General features: G+C 39.8%; 1 protein-coding gene across 1 annotated transcript in view; it reads left to right on the top strand.

Moving 5' to 3' along the window:
- JAZF1 (JAZF zinc finger 1) overlaps positions 1-19,352 on the top strand; it is a 333,199-nt gene that overhangs the window by 260,593 nt on the left and 53,254 nt on the right. Inside the window, exon 3 of the mRNA XM_063100833.1 lies at positions 14,793-14,989. Within this exon, the coding sequence (XP_062956903.1) occupies positions 14,793-14,989 (197 nt within the window). The remainder of the gene's footprint in view (positions 1-14,792; positions 14,990-19,352) is intronic.

Raw genomic sequence — 19,352 nt, 5'->3', positions numbered from 1 at the left:
AATAGGTAATGCTGGCATTCTGTGTACACGCTCATGCACTTTAATTCCCAGAATCCCTCTTTCCCAAATTCCTCATTGTGCATTTTAGAGCCACATGCACCGTGAATAGTCACCAAAGCCCCACTGTAAATTACATAGGGGGAAAAAGTTGGAAATGTCTTAATTGGCTTTTTAGAACTCTAAGTTTCATGTTTTTGTGTCAACTTTAATCTTAATCTTAGCAGCCCATTTAACAGCTTGCTACTACCGTTCTCACTACCCTTCTTCCTCCCTCTCTGTAATCACCCACCTCCATCTACAGGGGTGGGTGAGAAATTTCCTTTTGAAGTCAGTGGGAGTTCAAGATTCCTGTCATTCCATGTGATGCACAGCATGGAGGTAGACTGGCTCAAAATTTTTCTCAACCTCTCCAAGGGAAAACAGAATTTGGCCTGAGGTTTTACCAAAGTAGAACTCCTTAGTGCAAAGCCATTGTGAGCAGACTTTTCACTCCTGGTAAGGAAAAAGATTAGACTTTTTCTCTGGGTGGCTTTGGTTATACAGTAAGAAATACAGGGTCAGATAACTTTACAAAGAATCCCCCAGGCAACTGAAAGAGATATGTAAGTGAAAACCATTGTAAAGTTTTCACAGCAGGAACCTGTATTAGAGTTTTATTTCAGCAGATTGTTGGGATCTCATTATTTAAGGGATTTGGGGGACAGTTTGAATTTGAGCTACTTCTTGCTTATTGCATCAAAGCCATGTGATGGATGCTATGTCCTTTATTAACATTTTTCTGCACCTAGTGCATTCTGACTCTGAGCTGGAAGATATAAATGTTGTGCCTTTGAAAGGGAAGACATCTTTACACAAAACAGTCAAATAAAGAAATAAGTAGACTTTTTCATTACAAAGGCAGATCTTCAATCTTAAACAATAGATTTGCTCCACAAGTACTCATAAAAATATGAGGAGAAATAAAATATTAAGTCTGAAAAAAGTATAAGAACTCTGGCTATCCCTCAATAATTTGGAGGGCTCCTTTTCCTCCGCCTGCTGTTTAAAATGTAGGCATTTTCCCAAGTCTCTCTTCTCAACCCTCACCTCTCTTTCTTTGCTTGCTCTCCATGGTTTCCTCCTCTGGGTGGGTGACTCCCAACTCTAGAGTGCTGACCTATTTACACTCCTTGGATGTCCCACCACATTTCAAACCCAGCACGTCCAGACTGAACTCTACCAGCACTGCCCAGTAGGACTTTCTGTGATGATGGAAATGATCTGTTTCTGCACTATTCAATATGGTAGCCATTAGCCACATGTGAAACACAGACAACTATAGATGTAAGCTGTAGACCTTTGGGGTTTGGTTACTGGATAAGTTCTGAGCAATTCTCTGTAGCAAAGTTAATACAAGAATGTTCCTTAGGGTCTAAGAAGATTCTCCCAGGTAGCTTGGAATTATTTTAGTTAGAGTATTTGTTTTGTTTCTCAGGGCATAATGACGGAGGAAAATCCCCATGAGGCTAAGCATCTGTTGAAGTTTTGAGAGGTGTCCCCATCCAGAAATGTCCACTCCTTCAGTGGACATTTGGGAGTGTAGAGGGCGGGCAGTTTGGTTTTGTGTGTGAACCTGATGGAAGAAGCTCCATAGTCACCCATAATGGCCTGAGTGCCAATGACCAAGGACTTCCTAGAGAGCAGGGCCTTCAGTCACTCAACAAGAAGCCCTCTGGCATGGACCATTCCTGCACACTCAACAAACAATGGGTTTTAAAGGGGGTTGCATGGTTTATATCCTGGCCTGCAATCCATTAAAGCTTTAATTACACTAATTAGGGATTTGGGATAATCAAGTTGGCTAGCCTAAAATGAGGGCCTGTACTCTCAGTGAAGAAAAGCTTTGCTAAATAAACCAGCAGGATAATGTGGATTGTGGGGCACATGCATTTCTGGGAACCAGCTGATGTTGAGTGTTAGTGCACGCTTTGGGGCATGCAAATGAAGGCTGCTCTTGTAAACCAGCACAAGGGCTGCAGACCCCTCCAAGAAATACTTCATTAGCAGTTAAGTACAGTGACATTCCTGAAAAGTTAAAACACACATACACACTGAATTTTTCCCAGATAATCTGTAAATGCCCAGTTTGTGGGGGCTGTGCATGGGGTCGAGTGTGTAAGGGAAAGGTGGGTAGAGGATCTTGTAAAGTACAAATCCATTAGTAAGCATTAGTGAATAGTGGTGTTTTGTCATTCCTTTCTAGCCCAATTTAAAGGACACCAAGAGTACCACTATGATATGCTAAGCAGCATAGCATTTGACATTATAACAGGGTCCCATACCTGGAAGAGTTAGGAACCGTTGGTTCAGACCTTCCAAATTAATAAACTTTTAGTGTAATTCAACAGTATGTTCTTGTATAACAGTGCTCAAACTTGGCAAGCATTGTAATTTAGCTGTGTATTTGTGTGCGCACACACGTGTCCCTGTGTCCCCGCAGTTCTGCTGCTAACCATCTTATTAAATTTTGAATCTATGTTAGGTATTTCCCAGGAACGGTGCTGAAAATTTTCCTTTCTTCTCTTTCAAGTGATTAGGTGAACACACAGAGTGAAAAATATGTGAATTATCGATAATCGTGGCCTAAAAAGAGAGTAGGAGAGGAGAAAGTTTAAACAAGATGGCAAAATGTAGATAATGTAGCAGTTGATCATACTAATCTCTCTAGTTTTATGTGTTTTTGATGTTATTTCTATTAAAAAGTTTAAATTATCACCATCATCAACACCCTCATCCTCTTCATACCCAACATTCGCCCACAGTTTACAGTTTACCAAATATTGTTAGCACTCATAAACTCATTGGGTTAACTCGTAAGCAAGAAGAAGAGGAGACACGAAAGTTCACATTTCTTCGGTTTTAAAAAATGATTATTCAGGTGTACTTACCTGAATAACCAAATATCTGAACACATTTATCAGGTGCCACCCTCCTGGGAAACAGGGAAAACCAAACTGTTGTCAAAAAACAAAATTATAACAAATTTAGTCTAAAGACCTAATTGGCTTTTATTAGCAATTCTATAATCGGGCAACGTCTCGTTCTATAAAATAAAACGGGTATTCCAGTGAGTGGAGTAAAGGAGGCTGGCTTTTATGTATACAAGGACTGAAGAAAGCAGAAACGGGGAACAAAAAACAGATTGGTCACTTCAAAGTTACTTTCTTTATAGGACTAAAACCAAGGGGGCCTCCTTATCATGCCAGCTCAGTAAAGTGGGCCCCTCTGATTGGTTGCTGTGAACTATCAGGGGTTTTTTGGGTTTGTTTTGTTTTTTAAACTGACCTGTTTCAGAGCTCAGTTTGATTATGTGGTACCCGGTACAACTGACTAAATTCTGGTTTGGTCTGGTCTGTTGGGGCCTAGTGCAGGAGCTTAGCTCAAAACAGTGGCCTTAAAAAAACTTTTAAGTTTTTAAACACTCTTTAGTACAGGAGCTGTTTAACTGAACTCTTATAACAAAAGGAAAACAATCACCTTGGAAAAAAATCATCTCCCCAGGTTCATGAAACTTAAGTAAGGTCTGTAAGCTTGAGATGCCCATACTCAGATCCTTCATCAAGGGACAGCCCTTGTATAGAACTGACTTTGCCCCCAAAATAGTTTCACTCCCTAAATGAATTAATCCATTTAAGAAAAAAGAAGCTGTTAACTCCACTATTCCTAAACAATGCTAATGTACTGACTGCTGTTCTGTATATGAGTGAGTTATATACATACACACAAACATAAATAAGTTTGAATGAGTAGTTGGCATTCATAAATGGATGCTGTTATCTGAATATGGCTTAATATCCTGGCTTCGTTTTGAGGACAGCTCTTGTCTTAGATATACTCAGCTTTCTCTCTTGGATATTATATTTATCGTCTGCCACCTTGCTTCCCTGATCAAGGAAATGTATAAGTAATGTAGAAATATAAGTATAAGTAGGAAATGTATAAGTCGGAGATGGCCCAGACTTTAGTTTATCACTGGTGTGTGGTAGCTACCTAGGGTGTGGTGCTAAGGAGGATTCTAAGGCTGAATCCAAAAGCGGCACAGGCAAGAGTGCTGTGATCGATTAGCAATGCCTTTCTTGGGCATAAACAAGCCCTACCTATTTGAGACCTCCTGTTACAGTGAGCATCCCCCACCATCTCATTTGCTTCTCTTTTCCTTTCTCAACTCAGTGTTTCATTAACCGGAGACCTCTAGTGCACCTCATCTCCTGGTGCTAGACTCACTGGGAGGCACTTGTTCTTAGCTGAGTGTTGATTGCCACCCATCTCACCTTGTCAGAAGAGCTCACCTAAGTGTAAGGTCATGCAGCATCAGAGAAGTACTTTTCTTTGGAAACTGAAACTTTTGACCCCAGACTTAGGTACCTCTCTAAACCCATCTGTGGACTGCATAGGTTCCTCCCAGAAATGACCTCTTATGTAGGAATTATCCAGTGAGATGGCTATTACATTTTTCATAATTTCTCATAATTCCTGGGTGAGGGTCAGAGCAGAGGGCCATTACCCATGGAAATACCAAGGCTCTGCCTGGTCTCCTAACATATATTTAGTATGATGTGGGGCCAAGTGCTTTTCACATGAGATCTTGACAGTAACAACCACCATGAGGTAGGTGTTGGGTTGACCTCTGTTTTATAATGAGGACCGCAGTACTAGAAAGGGTAAATAAATTGCCCAAGCTTGAACTCCTAGTATAGCAGATTAGGAGCCGGCCTCTAGAACCTAGATTTTTAAACCACCAGGCTGTGTTCCCAGCTGTATACTGGAACTAAAATTCCCAAGAGCCCCTAAATCTAATATTTTTTTTTTCAGTTTTTAAACTTCTTCCAGTTTATTAGGAGAATTAGCATCATCTCATTAGCAGTTACATTGAAACCTCAATAACTGATTTAACTTACTTGCAGAGGAGGAAACAAGAAAACTCAGAAGCTATTTGTAGTTTTATACCACAAAGCCTCATAAAATGCAGCTTCTTTGTTTTGTTCATTGGTTTTTACATGGATGTAAATTAGCAATGAAAACCATGTGTAAGAAATAGCCATAGTTAATCGCAATTCAGTGAAAGTAGAAAAGGAATGGAAAGGATGAGAGAGAGTTGCCAAGAGAAGGATACTCCAAACCAAAGACTTGTGGTGTAGTTTTCAGAAGTTGTTGTTTTTTGGTTTTTGTTTTCATTCTTGGCATTAATGATGAAAAGGACCATGGTTTACTTTATTCAGGCTAAAGTAAATCAAAATTTATTGCTTCACTGATAATTTATGCTGACCTATGGCTTAAAAGATCAGTTGTTAGACTCTGAGCCAGAGCTTTCATTAAGGTAGATTGACTATATTATTCCATAGTTGTGAAGAAAGGACCCAATATTTGTTGGGAATATACAAACAAATAGTATTCAGGAATAGGGTTTTGTTTGTTATTTCAGTTACTCAGCTTTTATGCATAGATTTCATTTGAGTGCTAAAATTCAGGAAAAAATATAATTGTTTAAGAAAAAAAAAATGTGGTCCATACATACCGTCCACAGAACAGCTGCTAGTCTTCGAATGATGCTCTCATGAGGCTGTTTCCACTGGCCTGCGGGGCCAGGGAGCAGGGGGTATCCAACACCCCCGCCACCCCTTCGTGTGGCCAGCTGTAGTAGGATACAGCTGTTGCTCATCGTACTGCAGCTCCTGGAAAGGAGAAGCTGCTGGATTTAGGTGTTCTTGTAGTTGTCTTCTTTCAGTTTGCCCAGCATATTTCAAATGGTTCTGCCTGAATTTAAGATTACTATTTGGTCAACATTCCTTGAAGCTGAACTTTTAGCAATGACAATGATAGAAAACAAAGTTGAATATTTTTTAAAAACTTGTTTCTAGGGAAGAACTATAAACAATACATTATTCTAAACAATGTATTTCAATGTACATATGATGCAATTATCAGATAATAATGAAATATAATTTTATATTGTAGCTTTTCTGCATCAAATTTTTAAGTGGCTTTTTCCTGTGTTTGTTCTATTTTCGTAATCTCAGTCTTTCTCAAGAAAGGATTATTTTATTCCAAGATTATGCCCTTCCTATATTTTATGTTAAAATGGCTTTTTTCTTTTTAAAATGAGAGGCGGATAATGGGAGATGGTAATTAGATAAGGTACACTTGGCAATATAGAAATTGGCAACCAATGTTAGTTATTAAATAAATATTTTCAAATGTTTTAAATATCCAAGCTATAGTATACCAAAGACAATATAAAATAACTGTAGCTGCCTTTAAATAAAAAGAAAAAAATAAAGAAATAAAATATGGTTGCCAAGACAGATAAGAGTAAGATTACCTCTTGTTTTTTATCCTTACCCTCCTCTCTTTTTCTCCTCTCTCTGCGCCCCCCCAAAAGTGAATATTTATAAGAATATAGCTACAAGTTCTGATAGGAAATTGGCTTGCCCTCATGTTCATTTATTTTATGAAAATTAGAGAATTCCTTAAAGACCAGAAACTATATCCTTCCTATATGTCAGATAAAAACGTAGTAAAGAAAAACAAAGAGAAAAAAAATAAATGTCTCTCTTGATGTAGCAAGTCGGTCAGCTTTGCTTTGCTGCCTAAGAACGGAATTTGATTCATTGGCCAGGTACCTCACAAATTATGACCACTACCAGTGAGAATGTTGGGTGAAAATCACCAAAAAAAACCCCTCAGAAGTGCCAAACTGATCTGATCAGATGGAGGGGGTTTTTTTTTCTGGTGCTGCTTTTAATTTTATTATTTTGCATTAAAATTTTAATAGCAGCATATTAAAGGGGACTCAGAGTTTTGGTGATACTGCAAAAAGTTTTATGATGCTTTAGAATCCACCTCATGGGCCTCAAATCATGAAGTTAAAAATAGCTCTGGGAGGAGAAGTATGATTATTCAAAACATTACTAGACTCATTCTGAAATTACTGTTATTTGGGGGTCCAAATTTTCTTCTGTCTACTGAGAAGAACATTGAGCTCCCAGATCACCAGAAAAGGCTGTTCCATTAATGAAGGGGTGCTGACAAGTGATTGCTCCACTTGCCACTTCTAGGTCATGTTTCACTGGCCAGCTGTTTTAACCAAATACTCCTTCAACTTCACCATAGATTTAAGTTGCTGCTAAAATGAGAAGACCCGCCCTGTGGATTTATTAGCAGATGTGCATTCTGAAAGCCATCATTACATTGGGACCTGGAACAGCCAGACCCTTTGACATGTGGGCCGCACATGATCGCATGCTGTAATGTACCCGTTACTCGCATTGTCATTACCCATGACATCAATTCGAATATCCCACAGACCACTTGGTTTACTTACTGGCTCTCTGTCAATCTTGTCCTGGATTGCACACAGCAGTAGCCAGAGAAAAGAGAAATCCATAGTCTCCAGGTTGGACTCTCCACTGGAAAGCCGGATTGTTTCTTTGTCATGTTAGAAATCTCATTGTCTGGAGAGATGCATTTGGGAGTGTTTGGAATCTTAGGGCCTATCAGTGTCTGGAGAGATGCATTTGGGAGTGTTTGGAATCTCAGGGCCTATCTGCCAGCTCCCTGCAGCTTTCCTCAAAGGCTTTCTGGGTTTCACAAACTTGTTTTTACTGAAAAATGACAATGCCCAAAGGGCCATTGAAAAGGCAGAACAAAGCCTTTGAACTTCAAATGAAGCATAGTTGGATGTGGTGCTTTCTGCAGAGGGTCTGGTGGCTGACCTCGTCAGAGCCTGGTGCAACTTTCTGAGTCCCCCACGTGGAGAGCAGCCTCTGAGAGAAGGACATCTTTCTGTCAGCTAACTACTTGCAGGGCCTCCTGTTGCCTGCCCTCCTGTTCTTCTCCAGAAATCAAGGCAGGGAAGTAAAGAAGAGGAGGTATGTGGGTTTATAGATGGCCTCTTGTGCATTGTCTCTAATGAGAGGAACCTTCTCATATTTTAGCTACTATAACTACCTTTTTGAATTTGTCTGTGATCACAGCACTACTTAAATAAATGCCCACAGAATCAGTAAAGGCAGCCCTTTGCTTTCAAAATCAACAGGACTCATGATGGTGTTGTGGAAGCAAACTCAGCAAGGAAGCAGTCGAACACTCAGAGGGTTGGAGAGCCAGAAGTTTATTACTCTAGAGGGTCCAGATGAGCTCGTGCTCTGAAATTCTGGACCCTGAACCTAGGTCCCACAGGGCTTTTATAGGCAAACTTCTCCAGGTTTTATTTAGGTTTTGCTTTCTCAGCATTCATGTGGTCTAGGCAGATAAGCTCTTGTTATAAAAGACAAAAATACAAGTGGTGATTAATTGCAAGAGTAAGCAAACATACTTTCAAGGACAAGATATTACTTCAAGAATAAAGCAGGCTTGTGAGAAAATTATTTCAGCATTTTCCCCAACAATGGCAGTATTTATCCTAATGCTTATGTGTTAGTCCGTTTTGTATTGCTATAACAATTACCTGAGACTGGGTAATTTATAAAGAACAGAGGTTTATTTGCTTACGATTCTGGGACAGCTGCATTGGGCACGGGCTGCTTCTACTCATGGCAGAAGGTGGCAGGCAGCCATTGGGTACAAGCAGGTCACATGGCAAGCAGAAGCAAGAGAGAGAGAGAGAGGAGGTGCCAAGGTCCTGTAAATAACAAGCTATCACGGGAACTAATAGAGCGAGAACTCACTCATTACTGCCCCCTCCCCCAGGGAGAGCATTAATCCATCCATAAGGGATCTGCCCCCATGACTTCTACATACCATACCAGCTAACAATATGAGATACATTTCTTATAATGAGTTGAGGTCAAAATAAAATTTGAAAAACAGTGAACTGTGCTGTCACTGAAATCAGTCACTGTCAGAGCTAGGAAGGACCCTAGCAGTGATATATTCCACATATCCTTACAACCAAAATGCCTCAGTTTTAACAAGAAGAAAAACCAGGGCCAGAAAGGAGAGCCTTGCGACTTCCAGAGGCCACCCATTTCTTTGCCCCAGAAGAAGCCTCCTGATGATACACAGCTCAGACCTCTGGACCACACGCCATCTATAGATTCGTATAATAACAACCAAACCATACCACACATCTCAGAGTTTGGATTCTTTTTAGTTTTTTCCAGGAGAGACTAAAGTTTTGAGTGGTCACTTCCATGTCAGGGTTCTCCATTGCTGGTGAAAGCCAACTGATTTTTCCCCAGCAGGACACTTGGACTTAGGTGTTTTGGCCATGAGTGAGGTGGCAGTGGAGTCTCTGTCCAGGTTCCAGCAAATATTGTAAATTTTCTGAGTTTGTGGTTGAAACTGGTCTCCTTGGACCAGCAGCTGACATTTTCCCCCTGTGGTGTTATATTCATGTTTCCACGTTTAACATGTCAGACTGAATGAACATTGTGGTCTAAGGATTTAAAAGATTTATAATGGAGTCTTGAAAATTTACTTAAGGAATATGTACTTCCCCTAGCAATAACAAATATTACTACAAATGACCATATTAAATTAAAGTAACTTAGGCATTTCTGATTTGTAGGAAAGTTAAAATTAATATTGCAGCAGCTTCAGTTTCAAAATGAAAACATTGCTTTGCCTGACCGCAGATTTCCAGGCTGTTAGTCAACAGTGAATGAAGTCTCTAATGGCTGCTTTTTTTTTTTTTTTCTCTAAGAAATATTCAGTTTTCTCTATGTGTAGAAAAATAACGTTAGAAGGAAAAGCTCTGAAAAATCAACCATAGCTGTGTCTGGGTAATATTTCTCTTCGGGGAAAATAAGGAGTTTTTACATGGGAAACTTCAAAGGTCCCAGTAATATTTATATCATAAGCAGAGTGGTGGGTACATGGGTTGTCATTTTATTATTATTCCTTAAACTTTGCATGTAAATACATCCACTCATTTCCATATATATTCCACAATTTTAAAAAATGTTTTTAAACACAAGTTAAAAATCCATAAAAATTTTTCAGTGTGTTCCTTAATGAGCTGTATTACTTTTTATAATTTTAAAAAGGAAGAAGTCTTTCTTTTTCATTCTTCATCCCTTTACTGATTTGTTCCTTTAGTAAATAGTCGAGGAGCCTAATTCAAATGCATTTTTCTACATTAAAAAAATAGTGATTACAAGGGATACTGGCAAAACAAGTTACTCTTGGGGAAGAAAAAAGTCCTGATTTGTAGGACTTGCCAATTTCCATAGTGTAAATACTCCCACCAGGGCCAATTTCAAGCTATCAACATGTAACTGAACACAGAATAGTAGCATATGCCCTTATATAGTAAATCAAACAGGTAGAATATTAATGTAAATAACCTCAAGAACATAGATAATAACCAAATGCAGTGAAATAATTAAATGGTGAGCTTTGAGTTAAATACCTTGTTTTTAATATACTTGATTTAAGTTCACATAATTTAATTTTTAATAATGGCTATGTTTAACAACTGGGTCACAAAATCTATGAAATTTAAAGGTCACTTCTCACAAGCCAGTATGAGCAAGCTTCAGCAACCAGATCTGCTGCCAGATCACAACAGTGAGCATTGCAAAGCAGAAAGAATTCGGGAGGTGGGCACAGCCAGCCTTCCCCAGATGGCAGCCTGTACAAGGACCACCAGGAGCTGAGCAGCGCCACACAGCAGGACTTGACTCACAGTTAGAGAATGAGCCTTCTGCTCGCCCAACAGCCCACTGCCCCTCTCACAGCACAGCACTTAAACACTCAGAGGGATTCTCGCTGCATTTCCCTAGGCCCTAAGCTCTGGCTCCTTAAACCTTTCAACTTTGAAAACTGTGACATGAAGCAGAAACAAGGATGCACAGAATCCCATGGCTTGATTGGCTCTGATGCTGTCCCTGCCACTAGCCAGCCAAGTGACCTTGAACAGGTCAGGCCACCTCAGTTTGCAGTTACTGTGAAAAATTAAGGGGCTGGACTGGGTGATCTGATGTAACCAGGGTTTCTTCCTGCTCTAAAATCGCCCATCACCTGTGATTACTGACAGCTTAAGATCACCAGTCATGTTAAAATCCATTAAGGAAAACTCATCAGACCACAGAGTGACTTGACTTCCTAAACCTGAATTCTCCATCAGCCAAGGGAATACAGGGAAACATTTTCAACTCTGACAATGGAAAGACCTGGGCTGGGGTCCTTCAAGGATGCACAGCTAAGTACAGCTATATTGTAGATGGAAAGTGGTTTTGCTGGTTTTCTGGTGAGAGCCAGTGACTCGGGGTCTTGGCTAGAATCACAGCCTTTACTGTGTCTCATCGATTCTCCATAATCTTGTCTCCCCAAATGATTCCTTGCCATTGGGAATTTGCCTGCCTTTTGACAAACAGTTGTATTGATGGAACATCACTTAAAAACTTTAGAGTTTAATAAGTCTCCCAAAATAGGTAAAGTCATGGTTAATAAGGTCAGGGGAAAGAGGAACAGCACAGCAATGCAAAGGAGACACCAGCCCATGTTAACCAGCGCTCCCGCAGCATTTGCGTGGAGCTTCATGCATGTGTGTGTGTTGTCATCAGGAATAAATTCTGCAGCAGGGTACAGTGGTATGACAGAGTTGCCATGATTTACGGGTGGTATGTCCAAGTTCACAACCACCCATCCAAGAGAGAAGGGTTGGCACTATATGAGTGTGTTTCATGTTTAATGCTTTTAACATGGGTGCCTGGTTCTCCCTTCTAGAAAGCACTTAAAAAATGTAAGCCAAAAATAGATTGCCACCTTTAGCTGACCAAACCCATGTGGTGGTGAAGGTATGGGTAGTGTGTGTGTGTGTGTGTGTGTGTGTGTGTGTGTGTGTGTGTGTGTGTGTGTGTGTGTGTGTGTGTGTGTGTGTGTGTGTGTGTGTGTGTGTGTGTGTGTGTGTGTGTGTGTGTGTGTGTGTGTGTTGTTATGGTTGTTTATAGTTGTTTTATATCTGAGCTCTAGGAGAGCCGAGCTTATTTTACAATAAGAAGCATGAGTTATTGATACTGTTTAACCAGAGAGAAGACATGGAGCAGCCTTTCTCTTTTTTCTTGGCAAGAGTTTCTATCTGACACTAGATATGCACTCACTGGATTGATTCCCTGTCAGCCCTTCCACAAACAGAGTTTCTACTCCCCATGAGCCACATACCAGGTGCTTTCAGAGCTGTAGACATGCAGTGCATCCTCAAGAAACTTGGCGTTGAGTAAGGTAGACAAAATATAGAGACGTAACCACATTATAATGCTTTATGTCATAATAACAGCTCCTGCATTTTGAACCACTTACTATATGACAGGCAGGTTACCTTATGTTATCCTCACAACAGTCCTCTGAAGTAGGCACTGTTTATTGCCCCATCCACCAGCAGATCATTTTCTTAGGTTGTGACTATTGAGACTCACAAGATGACCAGGAGCCACACAGAGCACTGGGTCCATTCAGAGGGATGGAGGACAGAGCCACCACTTGCCAGCAGGGCAGCATCAGGATGCCTTTTGTGGGGCTCTCCTTGTAACAGTGCACAAGGCAGGCTGTTCAGATGCAGAGAGGCAGAGCTGGTAGGTCTCGAACCCACAGGAGTCAAAGCTTTTGTAACACTCCACGGGCATAGCTCACCAGTACCCTGAAAGGACATGCCCAGGTATAAGATCACCATGCTCAGGAAGCCCAAGGCATAGACTGTTTCTAGTCTCCTCCAACCCATGCAGCTTACCAGTCAGGGTTCATTCTTATATGAGTAGGATTGCCTATTAACACAGTTGACATACCATCTTAGCACATTACCAAAGTTAACCAAAGATCAAGTTCTCATGCAGAAAGGGAAATTATTACCTACAATTATTATTCCCACTTTACAGAGAATAAAGCTGAGGCTTAGAGGGGTTTATCAACATAGTATGTAACCCAGCCAGGATATGAACACAGGCCTAACTCCACATACCATGCTTTTAATTAAATGCAAGTTATAAATTTTTTTCTACCCCCTAGCATATCTGTGTTTATTTTACTATTTGAAAAACTAGTTTGAATTTCCTACCATTGAGAACAATGGGTCTTCCGGGAAGAAGCAACGTGTTTATCCTGCAGTTTTGCCCACTCCCTGGCAACTGCATACCCTAATTTGAGCAGCTCAGCATTGGGCTGGTTAGCGGTTCTACTCAGAACAATAAAAGAAAGCACCAGTTTCTTTCTTTTCTCTGAGAGTCTGTATTTTGAGTAGAGGTTTATGTTATGAGGAAGGAAAAAAGTTTTAAGGGCAGTAAAATCAATTTTGCATCTAAAAATAAATGAGTACCTGGCTACCAGGTGCAAACAACTCTCTTTTGCATTGACGTTCCTTTCTTCTTTTTAAATCAAAATCTTGTAGCACAAAACCTAAGAGCTCAAGGCAAAGCATGTAGCTTTATTATATAGTTCAGTTCAACATATAAAATCCAGTTTATATATCTGGATTATATTGCAGAAGCCATTCAAGAAATGTGCCATCCATGTTCCAAGTATAAAAGTAGAAATTTTAAGACACTGTAACAATACTACTATTGTTTCATTGGGTGTATAATTGACTATAAGCTTCCAAAACTTCATAATGTAGTAAGGAAAAATACTAAGGAATTTTGTGGGCAGAATGTGAGATGGGTTGGAAATACCATATTTAAGTGTAGCAGAATTAGTTTATGATGAATTGTATTGAAATAGTCAAAACACAATTGATGGGGGAGGGGCACAGAAAGGACTGGAGGGACAAGGTCAGTTTCTTAGCCTAAGCAGTAGGTGCAGGTGTTTGTTTCATAACCTGAACGTTTTCATACACTCTGTTCACTGTGCTTTCCATCGCAGTGTTCAAAAATGCAGCTCACAAAGTCTGCGTGCCAATAATACAAAAAGATTTGTGCTCTTTAGGTAAGAGAATGCCATTGCACAGGTTGTTTTAAATTTCATATGAATGTGTGCAATGTTAGATTACACAGTGAGAAAAGGACAAAATTTGAATATTACTAACATAAGAGGAGAGTTAAAAGAAGAACTTTGAAGTTTCCAAAGTGAAACTATCAAGAAAAGTCACCTTTCCCTTTATGAGTAGTGACATCAGAACATAAACAGATCTTTAACAGTGATGTTCCTCCTGGTACTGCTCCCTGCCCCGCTTCTGGAATCTGCTTGGGTAGAGGTATGCTGTCATTCTTTCTGTACACGTTTACCAAGGTGTGCTTGGCAGTGTGCTAGGAACGATTGCAGGGGCTAGGGAGACAAGACTTCAATTAGGCAATAAGGTTTTTAAACCCCAAATGACAATAAGAGAATCCAGAATAACACAAATACAGAATCAGAGTTTTCGTGAGGCTGTATATGTTAAGTGGCAGTTAAGTGATACAAACGGTAACTACTGTCAACCTGCAGGTGAAGGAGGCACTCTCTGCTTGGGAATAGTTGGGGAATTTTGAAGATGAGTAGGCTTCCTATGGGTGGAAAGAAAGAAAGCAGACCTCTCGAGAGGAAACCTTGTAAGTGAAGGTGCTACAGTGGGTACAGATATATTTTGTGTGTATAAGTTTCCTGGGAAGGAGGATTTGCCTACGGATGAGATGGGCCCGATTTTGAGGAACCTTAAAAACAATGTACTAGAAGATAATTTCATTGCATTGGAAGAGGGAAGCTATTGTGAATTTTTAAGATTGGGACTGATCTGTGAGCAAGCTCCTTTCCCAAGGTCGAGCATCTGTCCCACTAAGTTCACTGTCATACATCCTCCTGTGCAATAAATGGCCCAGGTTACTTACCTTCCATTGTTGTTTCAGATTCATGACGGATGCTGCCCGCCGAGAGCAGGAGTCCCTAAAGAAGAAGATTCAGCCGAAGCTCTCGCTGACCCTGTCCAGCTCAGTGTCTCGAGGGAATGTGTCCACTCCACCACGCCACAGCAGTGGAAGCCTTACTCCCCCTGTGACCCCACCCATCACCCCCTCCTCTTCATTCCGCAGCAGCACTCCAACAGGTGAGTAGCATGGCCCTTCTCCTTGAGAAGGAGAGGTGGGGAGAGAATGAAAGTGAGCGTGACATTTTAGGGGAAGGAGGGGGCTGGGAACAGATAATGACTCAAACCCACCACTTCCTTGACCCTTTACTGGTCTCTGTAGAGTGTGTTGATTCATTCATCTATTTATTACTGAAGAAATGTTTACATGTTATTGTTAATATGTGTGTGATAATGGTTTTACAGATTTTTAAGGCCTTTACCATTTATGATATGTGGATGAAGTGATTTGATGTCTTAGGTTTGCTTCAGTCAGGTGGATGAGTAGATGAAAAAATATTGCCGTATATTGATTATTGTTGAAGTTGAGTGATGGGTACGTGGAGGTTCATTATACCATTCTCCCTGTTGTTGTTTATGTTTGAAAATTTCCATAATGATTACAAGCAAAACCACACTTAGACTGCCTCCTACGTACAGACACTGAGCTACAATAGCAGAGGGAGGCCCCTCTCCTGGACCTCAAGGAGTTTACGCCTAGTGGAGGGTGTTGGCATTCTAGAGAGCCAAAAAGTACACTCTTGTCTTCCCCTCCCAAATGTTGAAGTGATTAAAAAATAAAACACTCAGATGAAGATCAAAATATTAACTCTATTACTGCATAAAGCTAAACTGCAGAATGGAGCTTGGATCTGTAACAATTGGGATTCTTAGTATGTCTTCCTTGAATTCAGCGTATTTACCAAACTGCCCTTCTCAGCTTACCCCAGGGTGAGAGCAGACCAGAGTGTGCCCTAGGCCCTGCACTGAGCATGCTCAGTGCCTTCTCCCCACATGGGCAGGAGTGAGTAAAGACGGTAGAAAAGCTGGAAAGGTCCCGCTTTTTCCTGTAAAGCAGGGAATGTATTTCCCATCCTCCGGTAGGAGTGTAGACAGTCATTAATCAAATAAATGCACAAATAAATGTTACATCATAATCATGACATGTGCTGTGTAGAAGAACTTGGCAATATGAGAGCATCCAGAGAGAAGTTTGACCTGCTCAGGAAAGGCTTCTCTTGAAAGGCAAAATAGGAGTTGAGTAAGGAAAGAAGGAACAGCGTTCTTGGTAAAGTAGAAAAGGAGGGAAGGGGTTCCAGGGGAATATGTTGCAAAGGCTTCGTGGCAGGGGAAGTCTGGCATGTTCCAGGTGCCAAGGCTGAGGAGGTATGCAGCAAGCGACTAAGGCATTGTGTGTCTCATTAAAGATTTTGGTTGATTCTAAGAGCAAAGGGAAGCCATTGAAGATTAATCACACATCATCTCCTTAGCATTTCCCCCGTGACTTGAGTAAAACCGTTTATTTTCTCTTACAGTTTATTTCTCTTTCATCCATCTTCCATCAAGCAAGGTGACTACAGTAGTATTTCTCAAAGAGTGTTTCAGAATATTAATTTCACAAAATATTAGTTGGGGGAAAGGGATTCCCTAATAAGTTTGGGGAAGTGATAGTTTAAACAAAGTTAAACAGGTTTCTTTAATGCAGGGCTTTCATATACTCTGTTATTCTCCATGGGGAGGATTTAGCAAGTTTCCCAAACTTAGTTGCTCTGATTAGGGGACTTTTTTTCCATGGGGCATCTCAGAGGACTCACAGTTGACAGACACCCTGTGTTCAGTCAGGATTCAGCATTCAAGACAGGATAAGTGTGGGACGCAGATAGACCAGAGTTCTTGCCTGAACCACTTCTTTTACAAGTGGTGTTCCCCTGAGCAAGTCACTGGTAACACCCATAATATAGATTTTTGTGTAAGAGTTCAATGTGATAGCATATGTATGCACCCAGCATTCAATAAATGTTCATCTCTTTGGTCTGGGGTTTTGAAGTAGTTACTTCAGGAACAGAATCAGGGTCATTCTTCTAGAGGGTGAATTGGTTCATTTGGGCATTGGGCGTTTGTCCATTTCCTTGTATGGGCCACCATGTTTCCCTTACATTTTATTTGGTGAAGATTGATTTTCCAGGATCTTTATTTAACATGTACGTTGTTAATCTAAGGAGTGAAGGAAAGCGCAGCTTTGAGAGTGTAGTCTAATTCTGCCATCCTCTCTTCTGGGTATTTCTGTAATATTTATTTACATTTGATACGTATTGTGGGGGCAGTCTCCAACTGGGTGTGTTTTATTCCTGGGTTAGTATGGACTGACTCATGTCCAACACCAGATAACCATGACTGCCCCAATTAGTAATGGCTGCCTTAGAACCCTGTGAAAATAAAGACGGTTTAAAAGTGAGAGTTTATTATTTTTCATGTAAGAATGTTTGGAAGAAATGGAATCATTTCCTTTCCTTCAGACATAAAGAAATCTTTCTGACACCCTGCCTATTTTAGCAATTTCCCACTGAGAGAATTAATTTATGTTGTGGTAAAGATGTATCATTTTCAATCTGTCACGATCATTGGTAAGTTATTTGCTGCTTGAGGAACATTCCATGTAAACATCAAAAATTAGCAGGGGAAATGGTTTCTTAAACCCCTACCCTGTACAATTTTGATTGTGTACATTTTTCAATGTTCGGAATGTTATTTTACCTGTAGTTAGAGAGATCAGCTTATTTTGCCTGACTAATGTGGTTTCAATCACTTTCATTGCCAGGTTATAAATAATATTCCACATTTTTACCTCCTAAATTCACTCCTCCAAGTTCCATATTCAAGGTCTGTTCCTGGTTTAGAAGTAATAGTAATCCAGTAGGAAACTTCATATATAAAATAAATATTCTTTAAGATATACTTTCTTGACTAGACTGAATTAGAGCTTAGCTTCATCTTAGAGTTCCAAGTATTTCTTAGGTATTCCTGAAATCAGCATTTGTTTTGCAATTTCTAAATCCTAGGAGAATCTTCTTTTTTCATCTTTTTCATTTCCTATCCTTATGTGTTTTATTTTAATATGTAAAAAACAGGAACGTATTCACTTAAAAATTTAGAATGGTTTAAATCATGTGTCAGCAAACTTTTTCTGTAAAGGACCAGAAAGTAAATATTTTAGGCCTTGCAGGCTGTAGGGTATTTGTTTCAGCTATACAACTTTGCCGCTGTAGTGTGAAAGCAGCTATGGAACCATATAAACAAATGGGCATGGCATGGTGTGTTCTGTGGAAAGTAAATGTTCTATAAAACATTATTTACAAAAACAGGCCGGACTTGGTCCACAGGTTACAGTTTGCCAACCCCTGGTTTAAACCATAGAGATGTGGAATTTAGAGATAAACATGATTAAGTTCTCTAAAATAAAGTGTTAAAATGATTTATATACCCTCCTCCTTTAATGTAATAATATCTAGAGTATAATTAGTAAGGGGGGAAGGCAACCAACATTTGTGGAGTGTTTATTATGTGTGTTTACTATATTCTTTATGTATGATGTTGTATTTAATCCTAACACCAGCCCTACTGAGACAACATTATTATTCCTATCTTCAGATAAAGAAATAGAAGCTTAATAGGTTAACCTGACATATCCCGGTGTCTGTCTATTCAAAGAATGTGTTTTTTCCCCAATGTACACACGCTTTCTCTCTACGTTGTTACTATATTAATACCTTTTTTAAAAACTCTTGTTAGAACTTTCAGCCATCTAGCTGCCCCAATTACTGTTAACTTGATACCTCCAAACTTAAAACAAAAATATGTCAAAGTACTGGAGCCGTGGTTCACCATCGTCCACCATAGCGCCCACTTTTACTGCACTCCACCATTCAAACAGCATGTCAGAACTGAAGGACTTACCAGTTTAGTTTAGCCAGCCTTTTCTTTAAGGGTGAGCTGACTCCAGAGAGCAGCTCTGTTGTTAAAGTGTTGTTTTGAAATTGGCCATGGTGGGGGCATTTACACCAATGAAATACGCAAATACTACATATCAGGACTTCCCCCTCCCCATTTTACCAGTATACCACTGTTTTATCCTTTCAGTATTTACCAGATTAATCTAGTTTGTAGTTCAAGGATCATGGTCCCAATTGTGTCTGTGAATCAACCTAAAGCAAAAATCAATCACCAATAAATCCATTTAAAACAATGGGTTGTTTTGCAGCCACCCACAACAATGTTTTAGGTCACTATGTAAAGATATGGAAAGGTTTTCACATTATATTCTTAAGTGAAAACATTAGGTTACAAAACTATATGTGTAAAATGATCTCAATTTTATTTTTTACTCTCCAAAAGTTAACCATGGTTACCTTAATATGATAGCAAGATAAATGTTATTTTTGTCCTTCTCTTTTTTCCATATTTTCTAAAATGAACATGTATGTTTTTTTAGTGCATATAATCAAAAGATAAAGAATTACCAAAAAAATTTTTAATGGATTTCTTCCCATCAAATTAATTTAACTGA

This window comes from Cynocephalus volans, chromosome 6, assembly GCF_027409185.1.
Source record: "Cynocephalus volans isolate mCynVol1 chromosome 6, mCynVol1.pri, whole genome shotgun sequence".
In the NCBI taxonomy this organism is placed as follows: Eukaryota; Metazoa; Chordata; class Mammalia; order Dermoptera; family Cynocephalidae; genus Cynocephalus; species Cynocephalus volans.
This window is presented reverse-complemented; position numbering and strand designations above follow the sequence as displayed.